We start from the raw sequence: 20,437 nt of genomic DNA on the forward strand, positions 1-20,437 counted from the left end.
TTTTAATAGGGGTAAATAGGATCCTTTCTTTTTGCAAGTTAAACAGAAATTTTCATTTTTTTTAAGGGTGGGGATACAAAACACCACAGTGCCCCTGGCCTCAATTGTTGAGGATTTCATGGTGCATGAAATGGTTCAGGGTTTTTTGTTTTTAAATTGAAAACAGTGACTTAAAAAGCCACTCCAACGTGGGCAGATGAATCAGTCATGTTTTTGTATTTGCCACTTTCTTCTAATGTGTATGGGGGGGGGAGAGATCACATGAGCCATCCTTACTATGTAAACAAGGGTTGCTTGAATACTGAACAAACTCCTAGAACCCCATGGATTTTACACATCTTTTGACGAGACGCCTAATGCATCTGCTGGAATTTGTAAAGCTTGGGTATGAGCACTCTTAATGGTGATCTAAATGGAAGAAGACCGGGATTAGCAAAGGCTCTGCAATTGTAATATAGAAGTTGGCACAACACAGCAATTCCTTGTGGACAAAGAGATTTTGCTGTGTACACAGAGCTGCCTTGCACGCAATAGTTTCCTGGTTTACTGCACAAATGGGCACAAGGCCAGTGCACTGGTGGATCTTCTGTCTCTGCATGGGAACTTTTGATTCTTCCTTGTGAAATCTAAGCTCCCCCTTCCCACTGCAACCACTGAAAAGCCACTCCAGAAACTGGAGAAACCCTCTAGAATAGCCACCAACCCAATTTTGAAGCTGCTGTAGGTATACGACATCAGCCAAGCATTGATTCAATTGTGACAGTGCTTCCCTATATCATGGGGCTCTTTGAATCCTTGATTCCACTTTCCAGTGCCTAACAACTTCAAACGCCTCTTTCCAACACCAATGTCTCAGCCGCACATTGAGGCTTTCAATCTCCTACACAGCAATAGAAATATCACTTCCAGAACCACACAACTTGCATTTCTCAATGTTCATTAAGCATAAAGCAATAGGTTAACTAATTTGGGGTTGGAGAAGGTGGGCTCAGCCATTTTATGAAATTAAGCAAAGCAAATGGCGGCATGGTCCAAGGATCTGCAGTGGAAAAGAGAAAGGAATTATAGACAGTACGACATAATCCTGCACAACTAAATCTGGGCAGATTGAAGATGCTCTCATAGAACTGGGATAATGAACAGCAAGCACCTTTATGGGAGCTGAAATCTGATGCCGCTAGTTGATGTATGCTAGTAGAAATAATCAAACTAATATATTGGTTGTTAAATTAAGCAATGGATATAGTTCAGTGTTTAATAGTTTATTCCCCCAAACATTTAAAGGAATTAAAGCAATCTATGTTACTATATTTGACACCATACACCTAAAGAATATAAAAAAACTTTATTCAATCTAATCCAGTATGTGATCGTAAATTGCACTACTAAAAACATGTCAAAAGCACAGTAACCAAGGAAATGCTTTTTGCTACTGAATTTAAAATATAATCCCACATTCTTCACAGTACATTTGTAGTGATAAAACAATAATTTCAGCAATTTTACCATAGAACAAAATTTTAGACCAACCAATCTATACTTTTAAGTTTTGTAAGAGATAGTTTAAAAACCAGCAGGTATCAAAGAGCTGGTGTATATAAAGTAAAGATCACCTAGAAGGCTTCTTACAACAGGAATTTCTGCAAGAAATGTTTTATAGTGCTGAAAACTCATAGAAAGCCAACATTCTGCAGGATACTGCTGAATATATAAATATATAGATATCAAAAGTCAAATTGACTTACAGTGGGGGGTTTTAGTATTTACAACAAGAAACTAAAGTATTCTGTTATGCTTTAGGTTTTTCCACATATACCAATGCTGGAATACTAGCTGGTCATTATTACTTTTTAAAATATTACATTTTTATATTTAAAGTAAAGCTTGCTATGGAAATAATATTTCTTTAGCATACGTTATTACAATCAAACGAAGACTTTTTTTCCATTTGCATCACTTCTGGTCAACAACTATTTACCAGTACTTTAAAAAGATGTGTTTATTACCTTTTCCATGCATTAGATATTTGAACTGGAACATAATTTGAGAGTTTAAGAGACACTCAATGGTTCTTTAATCCTGCCAAAGCAAATACCACTTGTAAACCCAGAATGACTGTCATTTGTTACTTCGCGATGATGTGACTTGTACAGAACCCAAAATTTAAACACTGATACACTAATTTCTACTGTTAAGAAAAAGTGCAATTTAAATATCTCCCTTATCAACCTCAATCCTGCCATGTACTAGGAAATCCATCTCATTGACTGGAATGGGACTTGTGCACACATGTCTAGATTGGAACCTATGCTCCAATCCAAAGAATTTACTTATAGGTGCCACCAAAATCAAGGACACTTTGAAAATAGATTTCAAAAGAGATGCAGTTAAGGTGAGTGTCAGATAAGTCTTAAAAAAATAAAAATAGAAAATAGAAAACTGACTTCAGTAAAGCAGGATTGACTTGTGTAATCAATAGTCTTTTAACATTCACAACTGAACATTTATACTTCCTTCTAAACACAGCTATGTGTTACCAGTGCTTGTTTTTGAACCCTTGCTTCTTGATTTAGCCTGAATAATGACTCCACAATTTGGTTGTGCTTCCACAGCATACTGGCACTAAGCAACAGTCTAATATTGAAACTAGTCACATATAGATTGTAATTCAGTTTTTCAGTTTTACTGGTGACAGACAGGAGTTAATTATATATAATGCTACTTGCATTACAATGAAAGAGCCAAAAGACTGTTGAATTTTTTTAAAAAATAAAAAAGCAATTTGCTGGTGTTCCAAGTTATCTGACCCAGACAGGTTTTTCTATATTTAATGAAACTTCTAACAATCTGGGCTGTTATGATGGACTATGCGAACTAGCAAGAAAATGAGTTGAGTTCTGCTATCACTAATTTGAGGCTTATTCTTTAGCTTCCTCTATGAATACGGGAACCCTTATTAACTGACATTCCAGAGTTCCACTTGGCAATAATAAACTATGCATATTTTTAGAAGTTTCTTATATTGGCCCATTTAGCAAAGTACTGTGCATTTACTGCAATAAGCATACAAAATATAATTCAATACAGTCTGCACATAATTTATTAACTTCACAACTGTTTGGCTTCTGTTTTGAAAGGCAACATTTGCCCATAGGAAAATGATTCAGATGTCTTCCGCCACAAAGTAAACACATCAGTGAAAACAAATCACATTCTTAGGATCAACAACTAAGGAGGATTTGCCCTGCCATAATAAGGTATTTTATTATTCTATGGGGGTGGGGTGGGGGGACCACAAAAATCAGCAACATATCCTCCAATTTCAGCTCCTTTAGCCAAATAATAGGTATTGGTACATTGCTGCTGAATATAGCAGATGAGATTGTAAAAGTCTGACATCCACAGTCATTTATGCACCTTCTTGCTCGGGATAGTTTAAAATTTTCCGATGAGCTTGTCGCAAATATTGCTGCTGTTTGAAATAGACCTTGAAAGCTCCTTTTATAGCAACAAAAGCAATTCCGCCCTGAAATAAAAGGGAACAATTATTCAAAACTGACAGAACATGTTTAACACCTAATATATTTTTTAATGGTTACATACACACACAGGATTGTCAAGCCCCGTTTCCTTTGAAGTTCAGCTAATTAGAGCAATTCTGTACTAAAACCCAAAGCATACATTTCCCTGTCACAATGGGGGTAATCTAATGTTTCTGTGCTGAGTTTGCACATTCTTTTGAAAGTTTTCATTCACTTAAATGGGGAGGGGAGGGTTATGGTTTGTTCTAGGGCTGAATCTCAACCTTCTCACACACACCCCGTGGGCCATTTTGACAGGTGGGTGGTGCCACTGACACAAAAGAGAAGAAGAGGATGTTCAATCCTTCAAAGCTCATGCCCAGTCCTCCAGTCCATGGTTCACAGGATTGTGTGAATGCAATCCTAGAGCAAGGGTGGGGCACCTCCAGCATGTCCCAATTTGGCTCACAAGGCTGTTTCCTAAAAAAACAACAACCCACCCACCTCCTCCATACCTAATGCTATATGGGACAACATTTGCAGTTAAGGATGCATTCCAAAGGAACAACCAGAAAGTATCCTTGGACCCCAAGCACCACCACTATCCCCCAGACCCTATGCAATAGGACCTACTGGAACTCCAAAGTGCCATATAAATGCTATCTGAATATTTTAACTGATATTAAAAAGGTAAAGGAACCCCTGACCATTAGGTCCAGTCGTGGCCGACTCTGGGGTTGCAGCACTCATCTCGCTTTATTGGCCGAGGGAGCCGGTGTACAGCTTCCAGGTCACGTGGCCAGCATGACTAAGCCACTTCTGGCGAACCAGAGCAGCGCACGGAAACACCGTTTACCTTCCTGCCGGAGTGGTACCTATTTATCTACTTGCACTTTGACGTGCTTTCGAACTGCTAGGTTGGCAGGAGCAGGGACCAAACAATGGGAGCTCACCCCGTCGCAGGGATTTGAACCCCCAACCTTCTGATTGGCAAGTCCTAGGCTCTGTGGTTTAACCCACAGCGCCACCCACGCCCTTTTAACTGATATTATGTAACAGTAAATGTAACTAAACACACCAAGCGTGTTATTTGACAGAAGTACGACAAAGGTGAAAATATGCAGAGAAGCCAAATCTCCTACACGTCTGCCAATCTAGCTCTATAAAGGAAACTTTACACAGTCTTACCAAAATTGTTCGCTGAAGATTAGAGTTAACACTGCTGAACATCAACTTGCCAACTATCGTAGCAATAGTGGGAAAGACAAGAGCTCCACAGAGAATACGAGTAGCAGAGACGTGATCTGCCAGAGGGTTGGCCTCAGCTGGAATACGAGGAACAGGACATCCAATCCCTAAAGAAAAATGCCATTGCTAACCAAGAATTAGAGTGCACTAAACCAGATTTGTATTACAAATTTAACCTCTCCATTCCAATTAGCTCTTCGATTTAATGGTTTTGAGTACTCCTAGCCAGAAAACCTATGTACTACAACACATTCTAATAAAATTATTTATGGCATTTACTTCTAGTTTCACAGATTAGAAAGTGCTGCTCACAATTACACTGTTTTTAGTCTTTATACTGCAATACCTTCTTGCAAGCTGCATTTGGGAGATGGAACTCCTCTAACCAAATATTGTGCTAGACAATGTCTTTTTACTTAGCACCAAGGAGAGAAAAAGAGAAGTGCTATATTTTGGATACTAAAATCTATCTTACCACCCCTCCTCACAGAAACAGCCAAGTCTAGATATTCTACTCAAATTTTGGTAGCATTACCTGGAAATATGCTGTTCAGAATCTGTAGTTTGTTAGAATATTTTCGCCACAATCTAAGCACATAGTCTTCCCAGCGAATCATCTTTCCCAATATAAGCATAACTGGGATGGTGGGAAGTCCAATTAAAAGGAATAAAGGATCAGCTCTTTCCATAACATCGAGGCCTTCTTTATGACCCACAACCTGATGAATAAAAAACACATTATTACATTAAGCACAGCACCATTCTAAATATAGGTAATGTGGCTACTTTACAATGGCCTGACTTCAGGAGCTACAACTAAAGAACAACCTAATTTGAACCACCATCCAGAGAACCTACATGCCACTGCCCTGTACACTTATAGTAGTGCTATTAGCTTCTCTTGCACACCAAGATCAGACTGCCAGACCTTCTCGGCTGGTGAGCAACTCATACGATTAGGCAACTGTTTGTCTCTCTTAGGCTAGATATCCATTTAGAACCACTGCACCATCAAGTCAAATAATCCTGTTTCTGAGTATACGTAATTATTGCATATGAGTTTGGCAGCACAGGAAACAATCTTGTAACTGAAACCTGACAAACCATTTTAAAAAGATATAGATACATATCTGAAATGGACTAGATCTGAAACAAGGAAGTATTTTTAAGCAGCTGTTTTCAGTATTAATTCTGCTATATATGTCCAAAAGCATCTTGATATGAGTCATGAGGAGTGTTGCAGTCAAGAAAGAGCGCTACTCCACAAAAACTTCAAAATAAATGTTTTATATATATATATGCTACTCAAAAATGATGTTCCTAGAACTATGTATCAAGAACAGAACCCATGAGTAAAGCTAACTTTTTAAAATGTCCGATATTTTCCAATCCACAGTTGTGCTGATAAATAACCACAATCTATAAATAACTGAAAACTGTTATGACAGCAGTAGTACATTGAGCACATCTGTGCAGTTGTCAAAAGCCTGCTTCAAGTACTATATATAAAGTGAACAGATGGATGGTGAAGGTACTGCAAGTGACTCCATATCTATACTCAAAGGTAGGAGTGCATCAAAAATGAGTCCTGGCTTGTATCTTTCCTCCAAGTATTCCTCTAGACAGAAAAGATGAAAAATTGGGAAGAGGCTGAGAACAAACTTGTTCATTGAAACGATATAGGAAGTCTATATCCAGGCTGAGGGCTTGCTCTGAGTATTCTCCCTTTGCTCTCAACTAGGTATTTATTTCACCTGTTTCCCAGCTTTCCTTGAAGAACAGAATACACAAGCATTTTATCATCACAACAGGGGGAAGGCTAGCCCAAGCAAGAATAACTGGCCCAAGGTCATCCAATAAGCTTTATGGTGAAACAGTGACTGCTTCCTTCCCCTGACCCTCACTCCCCAAAAATGGGAAAGGTGAACAATAAGCAGCGAGAGAATCATGGTGAGCATGAGAAAAGCAAGAGAGAAATCTCAGATCGTAGGTAGAAGCAACAGGAATTATTTGTTTCTCATCCAAATAGTGGCTCCCAGATAGTTTAGCAGAGCTTGTTAATGAATAGAAAAGCACAAGTACAAGTGGGCATATGCAGAGAAATACAGACACAGGCAGAAATGGACAGATGTGAGGCTTTGCAGGATATTTATGATGAAATTCATTCAAACAGATGCTTGTGTGTGTAGAGGGAGGAGCTGAATACAGCTGTGCCTGTTAGATGGGATTTGTCAATCTGTAAGCACGGAGTTACATGAAATAGCAAGGCAGGTAAGGAAAAACCACCACATGGGTAAGGAAAGAAGAATATGGAGTCACGCTCTTGTAAACTGTGTTTTCCAATCCTCTCACAGAATTTTCTTCCTTACAAAAAACCAAACAAACTTCTTCAGCAACTGTCTAGAAGTTTGCAGCTTGATTAAGATAATGTAACATTTAGAAAGTGCATCTGAACCTGCATCACTGTTACTGCTCCGTAAGTGACAGCTGTCCAGTAGATAGAGCCCACCATTATTCCAGCTGCAGCAAACGGACAGGCTTTTGAGATAAGGCGATCTGCCAGGTCCAAGACATAAACAACTGGACCTATAACATAAAGGAGAAATAAAGTTTTGTAGCAGAGATGATGAATCAAAAGAGTATATAGCATGGCACTACCTCTATTAAGTCTATCACTGTCTTTTATGATTGGATGCTATGAGCTGCTCTGAGAATCTCAGGGCAGGATAATAATAGAACAAAATCCAACCCTGAATGTTACACTGTCCCTTGCATCACTGTACATCACCTTGCGACAATTGTGCATAAGGCAAATGATGAGATCTTCCTTATTACATAAGAATGTAAAATGTCACCACCCTCTACAGTTTGCATTGCTTATAGGCAGATGGGAGTTCGCACCCAGCCCCGCACATCTCCTTCAAGCCCCCACTGAGGCTTAAAAGGACTCATGAGGATGTTTACAAAGTGTGGTTTTAAATCCCTGTGGTCCACTTTGAAATCCCGACAATTGGGGCATCAATATGGCATAAGGTGATTGACAGGTGGGCAGCATGTGGGTGGAAGGAGCTGTGAGGGTTAGGGGTGAGGTGTAAAAGATGCAGAGTTGCCAAGGGAGGGTGAGGCGGTTGAGGAGCTGAGCAAGCAGGGATGGAGCCCCTGGTTAATATTAGTAGTAATGGTGGTAATATAATAATATTCCAGTTGTGTGCTCCCCGCAACCCACTCTTCATGGAAGTTTCACATGCACATCTTACCTAGTTTTGGAAATACTATTAAATATTCTGCATTGCACTGAGGACAGGCAACACGAGCTGTACTGTTCCCTCTCTGTTTTTCATCCACCCAGCGCTGTAGACAAGTTTGGTGAACCCATTTCGTAGAGCCTCTACACCTGCATGGTCTCACCCACTCTGCTGTTCTGTCATCCTCATCAGTTGCAAAACACACCCAACAACTCCTGAAAGTTAAGCACATGTGACACATCAGAAAGCTTTAGCTGTCAATATCGTAAGAATAAAATCTCCCCAACCATTTTATTGCTAACTTGTTTACCTAGAAAGGACATTTCCTAAATGCAGTGCTACTAACTCAAATTCATCAATACCATATTCTAATAGCTAGATTAAAAAAAAAAGTGCGTGCTTAATCCTAATGCCATTTCTTAAAATCATATTTTGCATCATTCGTGTCTGAAGTAATTAAGGTCCATTTGCAATTTTTTGCTTTATTCATAAAGTTAATGTATTCCAACAAATGAACAAATTATTCTACATATAATATTGAAGAAGAAGACGACGTTTGGATTTGATATCCCGCTTTATCACTACCCGAAGGAGACTCAAAGCGGCTAACATTCTCCTTTCCCTTCCTCCCCCACAACAAACACTCTGTGAGGTGAGTGGGGCTGAGAGACTTCAAAGAAGTGTGACTGGCCCAAGGTCACCCAGCAGCTGCATGTGGAGGAGTGGAGACACGAACCCGGTTCCCCAGATTAGGAGTCTACCACTCTTAACCACTACACCACACTGGCTCTCCATATCAAATATATATCAAATACGGTATATTGATATTTTGGTCTTTCCTGAATAGGGAATGTTTACATCCTGGCAACATTTACAAATAAAGAAAAATGTGATTGTAAAATTAAGGAAGGAAATACACTTAATTCTCTTGTAGATTGATTATTTTATTTTTAGTTATAAATGTGTTTGACAGTAATCTAGCGAAGGGAAAATTGCCCTCTTGCAATTGATCTTTCCCCTCCTGTTCAGATAACTGAGTGATTGCATTATAAATATATCTAAGTCTGTAGAGCCCTTTGCTTTCCACAATCAATCGTAATCACAGCACTATACAGAAAATGCACAGCAAAAGAGACATACATTTCCTTTTCCAATATGGAGAGAGAAAAAATTCCATTATTCTTATCATGTCAAATCTACATAGCTATAGCACTGCAACTAAGCAGAATTCTACCTTCATTCACTTCATTTCTTACTTCCGTCAAGAATATTGTTACTGGGCAGAATATAATAAATACAGTAAATAAATAAATACAAAAATTTCTAAGAACTACAACTATTAAATGTTATTCAGGACGAGTAGAATGATCTAGAGTTCAGAATAGGAAAGTAAATCCACAAAGAAACTGTACAGTTAATTACAACTTTCCCACATTTGCCCAGGAAACATTTCTGGCTGATTGTGTTCAAAAAATCCTGCATAGAAATGAATAAATGCTTATTTATGTAAACTATTTTAATCTATTCCATATTTATAATCACATGATAGGGCAGAAAATAATCGTATTTCTTATTTCCAAAATGCTTATCCTGCCTTTCAATGGCTAATTTGCATTCTCAGGGCATCTGAGAAACGCAAACACAAAAAACCCATCCTCATCCAGGAAAGATACACAAATAGTTGTATCAGGAGCAAAAACAACAGTAGACAATTTACTGGGAAGATAATCAAAATTGAATCTTAAATTGAAGGCAGGGTGGACTGATCAAATCTTTCATCTTGAAAGTCATCTATTTTCTGAAGCAGCATGCATACCAATTGGGTGCTTTAACAATTAAACACATTTTTCTGCAAACAAATACATTTCCAATGAACCTCAGACTTCTGCTTGTGGTATAAGGCCTTTACTTCTTCAGCTCAAACTACAGCATAGAAAAGAGGTCTGCATTCCTACTTACTGTTCTGAACCACTTTGGTGCCTGCCACCAGGCTCAGAATAATGGAGGCAAACCAACAAGATCTGATGGGACACCCCTGCACAAGCGTTATTTACCATTGTTATAAACCGTTTGGCACAGGATTTCCAGAGTTTATTCAAATAAAGATTTAAATATTTTAAAGTAAGCAGCACCAGCTGATGTGACTTTTAGGAATTTTCTAAATTCATGAATAAGGACACAAGGAACTTAATTACTACCACCCTGCCCTCAATAGCATGGGCCAGCAAACTTTTTCAGCCGTAGGCCAGTCCACTATCCCTCAGATCATGTGGTGGACCGGACTATATTTTTTAAAAAAGTAATGAACGAATTCCTATGCCCCAAAAATAACCCAGAGATGCATTTTAAATAAAAGGACACAGTCTACTCACGGAAAAACACGATGATTCCTGGACTGTCTGCGGGCCTGATTTAGAAGGCGATTGGGCTGGATCCAGCCCCTGGGGCCTTAGTTTGCCTACCCATGCTCAATAGCTTCAGACTTGGCAATCAACAAATTATCTTGGGAAAGTCCCCTAACAAAAATTAACATATACTCTTTCTATGGTGTATTCTATCTTATGTACCCAATCTTATCATTACTACCTTTATTTCACTACAGCTCTGTCCACTATTTTGTGTGTGTGTGTGTGTTGTATTCACATCTAACAAACTGTATTCCCTGTTTACTTTCAACTTTCCATTACTTAGGCAACCCTCTCCCCCCAAAAAGCAACGATGAGACAGTGGTAAGATATTGGGACTACATGGCAATAGAAAAGCATTTATCCGAGCTTTAAAAAAAATGCATACAGGAAATAAGTTCAACAACAATTCCATCTTTCTTTTCACTATTACAGAAGAACTGGAATTTCTACACATAGATACACACACACGCACACACACACCAAAAAGCAAAACAGAAATAAAGTCGCAAATGCAGAAACTACTAAACATCCGCACTGAAATTTGAGTAGTGTTTTCAACCAAAAATAATATCAGACTGGTATATCAACTCTTTTACCTAGAAGACACATACATGACATATTTCATAGCTTGCTGAAGTTACAATGTATGGCTACCTCTAAACTGTTAATGAGTGCAAAACTGGGCCACACAGATAAAGTTGTGACATGCCTTGGGGCAACCTGACACCCCAAGAGGTCTAAAGTTCATTTGGATGACAGGAAAAAATGACTTTACAATCTTGCAAAATAACACCCTTGAATTAGTTATTAAAGGCTATACTTTGAAGTATTAAAACATGTTTAATACTAGGTTATATGCTTGAAATATAATATATATCATTAAGACTATCAAATTCATTTTGATACAGCAATGGATCAATGTCACATACATTTTTTAAACAAGAAGTTTCATCCAATTTATTGCTCAACAGCTATATTTTAAACAATGGATGGCCTACAAAAAGAATCACATGATATCCTTTATATTCTTAAGCCTTTAGCAAGTTATGAATAATGAATAGTAAATCCCTTGTTTTCTGTCATCAGCTTTATCTTGCTATTGACAGTAGCTACAGCAGAAAGAGCTAAATAAAACCATTGACACAAGGATCTCAGTTCTTGCCAGATTTTCCATTTTCTTGTATTGAATAAAACATTACCCTGGTCTTAGTACAGAATCAGGTCGCTACTCAGACTGCAACCTAAAATAGAAACAGCTAGCTAGGTCAAACAAAACATAGTTTCTGAAAACTCAACATTACTATATAAAACCAAATGAATTAGCAACAGTATACTTTCCCCAACTCTTTTCTACTTTAAGCATTTCAGAACAGACTTATTATTTCAGCCTTGAAAATAAATATCTCTTTAGTCTAGCTACTATTAGCATTCAGCTTCAGTGGAGATCCACAAGTTCTAACATCATGAAAGAGGATCTTTGCATCCTGGATTTCAAGTTTCCCAAAAATGACACTGCTGTTAATTTTGAGCAGCACATCTAGCTTAGCATCCTATTCTCACAGTGGCCATCCTGCTGGCTACAGGATGTTCCCTCTTTTAAAGTCAAATGTGATCGTGTTGGACTTCCTTGGCAATTGTCCACCTACATATATGTCAAAGTTACTCATTACTACAGCACTTTCTTCTTTTGGATGCTTCCTTGATTTCATTCTCCATCTCACTATCATCTTCACATTTTGATCAGTGGCAAGATAGTAAGCCCACTTTTGGGGCCAATTATAATCAACCACAGCAGCTGTGTGGAGGGTTCTGCCCCTTTGGGGATTTCTAGCTTGGGGACTCTATGCCCGGTGTACAGTGATGCCACCTCCATGATGTCCTTGCTGTAGAGTTTATATCCAGAAATAACCATGTCCCACTGGTTTCTCTCCGTTCCACCAGGTTTCCATTATGCCCACTATATCAATGCTGTCCTCTAAGATCAAACACTCCAGTTTGCCCATCTTGGCTCAGAGGTGTCTAGTAGCATTAGCACATAAACACACAAATATAGCCACTCTCTCTCTCCAAGTATCTTTTGGCATGTGTGTTTTATGCTACATCATTTAGTAAGTCAGAAATGTCAGCCATGTGCCCCCTGCCCTCTTAACGCTTAGTTCTACCCCTCCCCTATTTAAATCATTTTTTTTCTTCATCTGGTGGGGAAGGGAACACTTCTTCTGAACCAGACCCTGTTTTGTTCCTGTCAGCTTCCCCCCCATCAGTTTAAAAGAAACTCTGCCACCTTTTGCTTTTAAATGCCAATCGTCAGGTTCCGTGCCAGTTCAAGTAGAATGTATTCAAGTATGTGAGGGAAGAGCCTGTTTTTCAATATAGGTGTGGCTCCATTTGCTCTGTGCCAGACAGCTGGCTATTACTTTGTGTCTTAAATTCAATTGATAGGGATTTTGAAAAGTAAAATTTCAAGCACCACTAGATTACACCACTTTCCAGCTATTGTGCCCATAACAACTAATTTCAATATTTATGACCCTGTAAGTGAGGCTCTGTGGACAAAACATCAAGAAGATAGATACTCATACCTCCCTTTTCTTGATTTCTGTATTAATCTACTGCAAAGTTTTTCTTAAAAGCAATCTGGGGATTTAAAGCAGTGTGAGCAACTAAATTTTACATGGATGGTGCAGGAAGAAGAGATTCATCTAACTAGTCCTGCCAGGGGAAGCCCACACAAGGACATCTGCTAGCACAATACGGCTTCCCCCCATCTCCTCCCCCTGGTATGGAGGGACTCCTGGAACAGCACATTAGGCGGGAAGGAGAGGGCAAATTATTCCATCAAGCAAACAGAATTGCTTGCTCTGATGGAGTGTTCTGCTTAGCACAACGTTGAATTCTTCCCTGAGCCTTTTCAGAAGACACATAACCATAATTGTACAATATTAACCATTCTGTTGCACACAGAATATACAGCAAAAGAATGCTCAATCTTTTTTATACAGAATGAGTGGCATCCTACATTTCTTCTAGCATAAAGAATTTTAGCTGAGCAGTGGAACTTTCCTGCCCTCATCTCTCCCCCATGGACCCCAGAAACCTGCTCCAAATGGTTGAGGAAATCTCCAGAACAGATTTAGAGGGTGCACAGGGAAAGAGGGGGGAAGTTCTGTTGTATAGTTAAAAGTCCTCTACTAGTAGAACTATTTTGCTGGATACATAATTTGCTTTTGAAAATTAATGTTGTTCTAAGCTCTCAATGTTTTCTATTTTCTGTGAGATTACAGTACTGACCTATTTGCCTGACTTCTGCAGTTTTACACACCAAACGTTGTTTTAATTAGATACAGAACTGGTCAGTAAAGGGGAAGAACTAGAAGCATCTTAGGAAACCAAGGTAGGGTTATTACTGGACAAATTTAACAAGATCTGTATGAAGATATTCTTGATTAGATTGAACTATAGTAATGAATGTTACAAAATGTGGAATTTGTAATGTGGAATTACAAAAGGTCTTACGTAAACAAAAGGTAGGTGTGTATAGGATTGCACTGTTAAGTACTTAATCTTGACACTATTTAAAGACTCTACAATGTTTCCTTATCATATTGCACCACTAGGCTAGAATTTTATGCCTTGTCACTGCTACTTACACAACTTCACTAATCAGCCACTCTTCATCTGTGTGCACCAACCATCACGTTCACTCATCTTGTGAGTGGAAAGAGGAAGTAGAAAGTGCCTTTTTTGCTCTTAAATAATTCTGCCACTGGGAAGCAGACCTTCCTCTTTGTGAACATGTAGACAAATAATTCAAATACTACTGGTTGAAATACCTTATTTGTTTTGCTGATTGTGTAAATGGCTTAGGGCATTTGTTTTCTCCTTCCGTGGGTGGCAATTAATTCTAGCAACTGCAGAACTGCTACTCCCAATAATTAAATTTTCTGTTTCCACATATAGAAACTACTTCTAGTAAATGCAGTTGTGCCTAAAAATCCCTTTCTTTATTGAGCACACAGATTGTTGTTTAAATTAGCATACAGAGAACAAAAAAATGCCTCCAGGTTAATTTTTAAAACGAGAACTACTTTTTCTGGAAAAAGAATATTAAAATCAACATAAGAGCATATAAGATAAAGTTAAAGTATTTATGCCTTGTACTTTAAAAGATTTATTAAGATATATATTTATAACAAAAAAAATTATCTCCAATTTCATTTACTATCCTACAATAATATGAGAAGAATTAACATGTCCTTATGACATCAATTGCCCCTGCAGCAAATAGCACACCACCACTGAATTTTAATGTGAGTGATCATTGTCCCCTTTTTCCATTGTATAATAATTTTCAAATACACAACTTCTGCCAACACTTACAGATGAATGTCTATTTAGAAGCAATTCTCCTAAAAGTCCACCAAGCTTACTCCCAGGGAAGTGCTTTAAAATTTAAGCTAATCAATACTTATTCTCTATTGAATGGCAAATCTTGTTTTCTTTTAATGAAAAAACACTGTCACTCCCATTTTGGAGAGAAAAATGCTATTGTGCCTCTATACGTGCAGGTATCCATGGTACATTACAAATATGATGGAAGGGCTGCTGAATGTCTGCACTTCCACTAGGAAACAGACTCAGGCAAACATCTGAACCAGGCCAAAAGTCACCAGGGGGAGAGAAGTAACCTAAGGCAGGTTTCCCCAATCTGGTGTCCTCCAGAAGTTTAGAGGTCTACAATTTGAGCATGGCCAACAGTGAGGAGTGATAGTATGGGTTGTAGTATAACACTTTATATGGGGCAGGGGGAAGAACCAGGCTGGGGATCTTCTCAGTTTTTCTCCATGTCACAGGAAACTATTTCCACATTAGAGAAGTCAATAAAAGATGAAGAAGGGCTGCAGAAGAGACAGATGTTAGAATTTGCTGGCAAAGCATAACTCCTGAACTTTGGTTCAGTCATCATCCATTGCATTCAATGGGGCATTCTACATCTGTGTATAGAACTGTGACCTAAGTAGCCTTGGACAAGCCACTCTCTCTCAGCAGTAGTGATCCATCTGAACTATGGAGATACTTTTGTCCACAGGCAGCTTTCCAGGTCATGTGGCCAGCATGACTAAACCGCTGCTGGTGCACAGAGAACCATGACGAATGCCAGAGTGCATGGAAACGCCTTTTACCTTCCCGCCACAGCAGTACCTATTTATCTACTTGCACTGGTATGCTTTCGAACTGCTAGGTTGGCAGAAGCTGGGACAGAACAATGGGAGCTCACCCCGTTGCAGATTCAAATTGCTGACCTTCTGATTGGCAAGCCCAAGAGGCTCAAAGGTTTAGACCACAGCGCCACCCGCACCCCTTATCAGGTTACATATATCAGGTAAATTAGGGCAGTTTGCTGCATGTAATGTAAGTTGCCTTACTAACTCACAACATTCATTTAAAAAAGGCATTCCTACCACAAAGATAGGCAAGGCAACAACTTTCCAAAGAGAGTGATTCCCCTGTATCCACTAAGAAAGACTCATTTCTAAATATGATAAATGAAGATCCACTACATTGCAGTGCTTTTCCCCCCAGGGGGTACTCAAGGGTACACAGTACTAGCACCTCTTTTGTTGTTGTTAAGAAGTGAGGCACTTACTGTAACAACTTCATGGTGAGTACCAGCACCTATTTTTCTAGAAAAAAAGGACTGGTACATTGGCATTTGCCTCTCCAAAATTTCATTTAGCATTCTCTTTGTTTAGTTAAGTCAATGCTAATTAAAACTTCAGGAGTTTTGCACGACGGCTAACATGAACTAAAAGCAAGCAGGCAAACCAATGCATTTCTTCAGTCTTACAAATTCTGTTTTGCTATACTATATACGATTTAGCCTAAACAGTATGAACTTAAAAGTCTTCTTTAAAAACCAGTGAAACCATTTCCATCAAGGTGGTACAATAAAGAATTGTCCTTATGCTGTATCTCTCATTTTGTGGATACAAACCAACAGCAATATCCCAAGCAATTGGTATTGTACACTATACAACTTCTGCCAATAGCTCATGACAGTGTTTCCTCTTGATTTGTTAATACACTTCAAACAATGTGACCAAAAAAATCCACTTATCTATTAAGTTGGCATCTGTCTTGTCTCCAGAGCCAATGGAATGTGTCTCCAGGGGTGCAGTCAAACCACTGGAGAATCACAGTGCCTGTTATGGCTGCAGAAACCAGTAACTTGTAACTGCAGACTTCTGCACTGCTTTTGCTGTGCTAGCAGCACTTAAGTGCAGGGGAAGTCCTTAACACACTGAGGGTTTGAGACCCATTGACTACCTCAGCTGTTTTAGCCAGCCAGCTGAAGCCATTTCCTGAGGTGTGGCCACTGTTGCATGCTGACAGCTTCTAAGAGCCACAGGTGAGAGCTGACTGAGTGCAGGATGGGAACCAAAGGTGGACAAACCACCCCAGACAGCATGTGTCCCCCACCAGAGGTACTACCCCTCCTCCAACAGCCCATATCAACACCCAGTATCAATCCCTTATATCCAGTAACTACAATACAGGCAACACATGATTTGTGTGGGAGTTGCATGCTGGGTTATCACATGCGGCGGCGGAGCATGCATATACCTGCTTCGCTTCTGCCCCCTTTCCAGGTTGCTGCAATGCCCTATCATGGTTGGGCATCAGTTGGACACACATAAATTCATTGTTGCCTGTATTATTGGAATGCAATTAAATGAGACTGTGGTTCCTCAATTGACTAATGTAACCATTTTGCCTTACTCAAGTCAATAGGGCCGTTCTCAAAGATACGGGAATTTACCTTCTGTCACTAGGTGAAAAAAAGCACAGGCTAAGTCTGGGTTATTTCCATTATCATGCCACCCACCACAACAAAAAAGCAATATACTTTATATAGAATTACTAACAATTACTTACATGTTATTACTGTAGATAAAAGGTAAGCCAACAAAAACTGTGGAACTACAGTGATCACTGTAGCAGTACACTATGGAATGAAAAGATCGTACAGCAAGCTACAATCATAGAGCTGGATCTCAACTCTACAAGAATCCTTTGAAAAGTTGTCCCAACCCTCCACATACTAGGTTTCTAACTTAATCTTTATTCTCTGCTTCTCCCCTGCAACCACGAAGCCAGAACAGTAGCACTCCTGTCCTTCTGGGCCACAGAATTCAAACTCTTTTGGAATGAAGGCCTGGGGACTCTGAAGTAGTCAGTGCTGAAGGATAGTGACAAAGACATAGAAAAGGTTACTCGGACATGCAATGGTAGTATGAGCACAAGGTTGCTCTATGTGGTGGAAACATCCATGATCACAACTCATTGTTTTATATGCAAGATCTGTAAGCTACTAAAATAGGGGTTGTGGGTGTTGACATAGATGTTTTTAACAGCACTGTAGGGGCTACTAATTTTAAGATTATTGCAAGGTGAATTTAGCAACAGTTTCTACTGGAAGACATTTGACAGCAAACGGTGTGTGTGGGTGTGTGGGTGTGATTTGGGCCCAAGGCCTCATTAACCCTCAGAATGCTCCTGGTGGGGACACAGCAGCAACTCTCCAATCCCCTGTCCCCCCCCCAAAAAAAACCACAAACAGCCCTGCGTTTCTTTTTGTGCCCTCGTTTCCACATCCGCTCAGGCCTAGGGCAAGCAGCTCCCCTCAAATCCCCCCCCCGTGACTTTCTGCACGCATATAGGCCGTCGCGGCCCAGGATGGTGCGGTGCCTCCACGCGTGCTTTCCCTTCGACCCGGTTCCTGCTCCAAAATCATCCCCTCAAGGCGCACCTAGAAACGGGCCCGCCTGACCTCCCGCAGCTCCCCTTCTTTCCCCGTACCTGTCCATGGTCTGCGGTATCAGCAAGCCCGTCTGCTCCGACATCCTCTCCGGGTGCGGGGAGCCCGGGGGCTCGGCTACGACAGGCGCCAGGAGCCGGTCGGGGGAAGCAAGGCCTAGAGCCTGCCGCCAAGGAGGAGGAGGAAGAGGAAGCGGCAGGAGGCTCTCCTTCCGAGCGGTGACGGGCCCCTCTGACTAGACGGCGACCTAGGCCGGTAAAGGGGGGGGGGGCAAGGAGAGTGAGAGGCACAACAGAGCCGCAGCCTCGGAGCGGGCGAGGGGGCGGGGAGGAGCGAGGGCAACTGCGCACGCGCGGGGCCCTCTTACCTCACAGAGGAACCGCCGCTGCGCCTGGTTCCCTTCTCGCCCACTCCGAGCTGAGATACCGCAGAGCGCGCCCAAGGCACCATGGGAGATGTAGTTCCCGCTCTTCGCCGGCCCTGAGGGGGGGATTTAAATTCCCCTTTCCCTCCCCCTCCCAACCCCCTCGCCCCTGCCGCCTTCTTCTCCTTCTTCTAACGGCGCGCTCGCTCGCGACAGTTGCTCGTTGCCCTGCTCCTCCTCGCCCGCCGCCGCCGCCGCTGCGTGAGAGCGCGGGCCGGCCGGGGTTGGGGTTTTGCCTTCGGCTGGGGGAGCGGCGAGATGGCTACGCTCGCTGAGGGAAAGGTCAGCACACACCTCGACGCTGTCAGTTCTTGCTCCTTGCTCCCCACCCTCCCTTCCTTCCTTGGGGAGGAGGAAACAGAGAGAGATGGGCGAGTGTTTCCACAACTCTCATTTCCCCGCTCCCTGTGCGGAGACGGTGGTGGGGTGAGGTGGGGTGGGGAAAGGTATTTTTCGGTTACATCATCACATTGAAGCTCCTTCGCCCCCCTTTGCCTTGCCTTCCCCACTGGTACAGGTGCGCCTCCTTTGTCCCAGGGCATTCAGCGGGGGGGGGCAACTCTCTCCCATCCCCCCCCCTCGTCACAGACGTCCTTTTGGGGCAAAGGGGTGGCTGGGCTGTGACTCCTTGACTGACTGTGCTCGCTTAAAGAACTTCATGTACAGTATACTTGTTTGTTACCGTGATCTACTTAGCCTTTCCTCCAGGAGGCTTTTTCCTCTGCGCAAATGGTCCTTCCAGCTCCCTGCCCCACACTTTTATCCTTCAAACTCCCCTATGAGGTAGGTTAGGCTGAGAGGGGGGTGACTGACCCATGGTCACCAAGTGAGTTTCCCAGCTGAGGGGTTTCAACCCAACTCTTCACTGTACTAGCCAGAACCACTATAGAGAATGGCTACTTTTCTTGCCAAAAGATGACACAATTGCCGCTGCTGCCACCATCACCACCCTGCCACAAAAAAGGTCACCTGCCTCAACAAAAGGCAATAAGCAAATACGCTTTGAGTATGTGTTGCGAGTTGGTTAATAATATGCTTTTCATGAGTTTTGTGGCTTCTCGAAATCTTTTTTTATTGGGGAGGCTGTGGCTGTAATTGAAACCAACATTTTATTATGGCTGTGTTTCTCAACCTCAATTTCTGAGTCAACAGAAGTACCATTCAGGAGACTTTTCTCCTGGGAAGAGGGTGCTGGAGCTTGGAGGCATTTTTGTAAAAGATGATTGTTTGCGTACCAGCATTCATGTTGAGTAAAGGGGACAAACACCCAGGCTGTAAATTTATGTGAAAATGTTACAAATTTGAAGTACGGTGTAACTAAGTAACCTAACCAATTGGGGCCTACTTTCTATAATGTTCTGTAAAGTAGCCAAAGGAATGCTGCCACTTTTTGACCTTTTATCTTTTTCAATATTTTGATTAAACATGCAGACTAGCATATAGACAGTGATAACCAAGTACATAGATATGATATAGAAATAAGTAGCAACATGGTTCTCTTAGGGGGATTTAGTGAAATGGGAGTACATGCATCACTGTGGCTGGTCAGGTTAGTTAAGGCTGCAACTGCTGAACCAGCTGAAGCTGGTGAAAACATTCCTGGCACCTAATGTCACTTGGAGACTTTGTAACTAGCTCTTCAAGAAGAGTATGACCCCACCCAGAGTCAATTCTAAACATTCTAATTACTAGATTTTCCAAACCATGATATTTAAGAAAAACCTGGATTATTTTTTTACTTTGTTAGCCCTCATCCATTCCAGTCCTGTAAT

The 20,437-nt window shown here is 40.9% G+C and overlaps 2 protein-coding genes across 10 annotated transcripts in view; one reads left to right on the forward strand and one right to left on the reverse strand.

Moving 5' to 3' along the window:
- Nucleotides 1-1,246: 1,246 nt before the first annotated feature.
- MARCHF5 (membrane associated ring-CH-type finger 5) lies at nt 1,247-18,739 on the reverse strand. 5 transcript variants are annotated; one of them, XM_083505904.1, is made up of 6 exons: nt 18,609-18,739; nt 8,027-8,229; nt 7,225-7,355; nt 5,305-5,488; nt 4,710-4,846; nt 1,247-3,526 (listed from the first exon to the last, which is right to left on the reverse strand). In XM_083505904.1, the coding sequence occupies exons 1-6, from the start codon at nt 18,689-18,691 to the stop codon at nt 3,410-3,412; spliced, it is 855 nt and encodes a 284-aa protein (XP_083362030.1). In that variant the 5' UTR covers nt 18,692-18,739; the 3' UTR covers nt 1,247-3,409. The 5 variants fall into 5 exon arrangements, with proteins under 5 accessions (XP_083362030.1, XP_083362029.1, XP_083362032.1 ...); XM_083505903.1 differs by having other exon boundaries at nt 4,710-4,876; XM_083505906.1 differs by lacking the exon at nt 18,609-18,739 and adding an exon at nt 18,283-18,416.
- A 66-nt stretch (nt 18,740-18,805) lies between these two features.
- CPEB3 (cytoplasmic polyadenylation element binding protein 3) overlaps nt 18,806-20,437 on the forward strand; it is a 77,740-nt gene continuing 76,108 nt past the window's right edge. For all 5 annotated transcript variants that reach the window (XM_083505884.1, XM_083505876.1, XM_083505882.1 and 2 more), the window contains exon 1: nt 18,806-18,947. The gene's annotated coding sequence lies outside the window, so the exon portion shown is untranslated. The remainder of the gene's footprint in view (nt 18,948-20,437) is intronic.

This window comes from Podarcis liolepis (assembly GCF_965112155.1).
Source record: "Podarcis liolepis genome assembly, chromosome: 5".
Lineage (NCBI taxonomy): Eukaryota > Metazoa > Chordata > Lepidosauria > Squamata > Lacertidae > Podarcis > Podarcis liolepis.

What these genes read in the sequence shown, in the direction of transcription:
- MARCHF5 (XM_083505903.1), bottom strand. Translation starts at nt 18,691, where the DNA reads ATGGTGCCTTGGGCGCGCTCTGCGGTATCTCAGCTCGGAGTGGGCGAG. An exon ending in GAGCAGTAACAGTGATGCAG is followed by an intron (nt 5,489 to 7,224) that starts GTTCAGATGCAC and finishes TTTATTCATCAG; the next exon opens with GTTGTGGGTCATAAAGAAGG. An exon ending in ATCTTCAGCGAACAATTTTG is followed by an intron (nt 3,527 to 4,709) that starts GTAAGACTGTGT and finishes CTTTTATTTCAG; the next exon opens with GGCGGAATTGCTTTTGTTGC.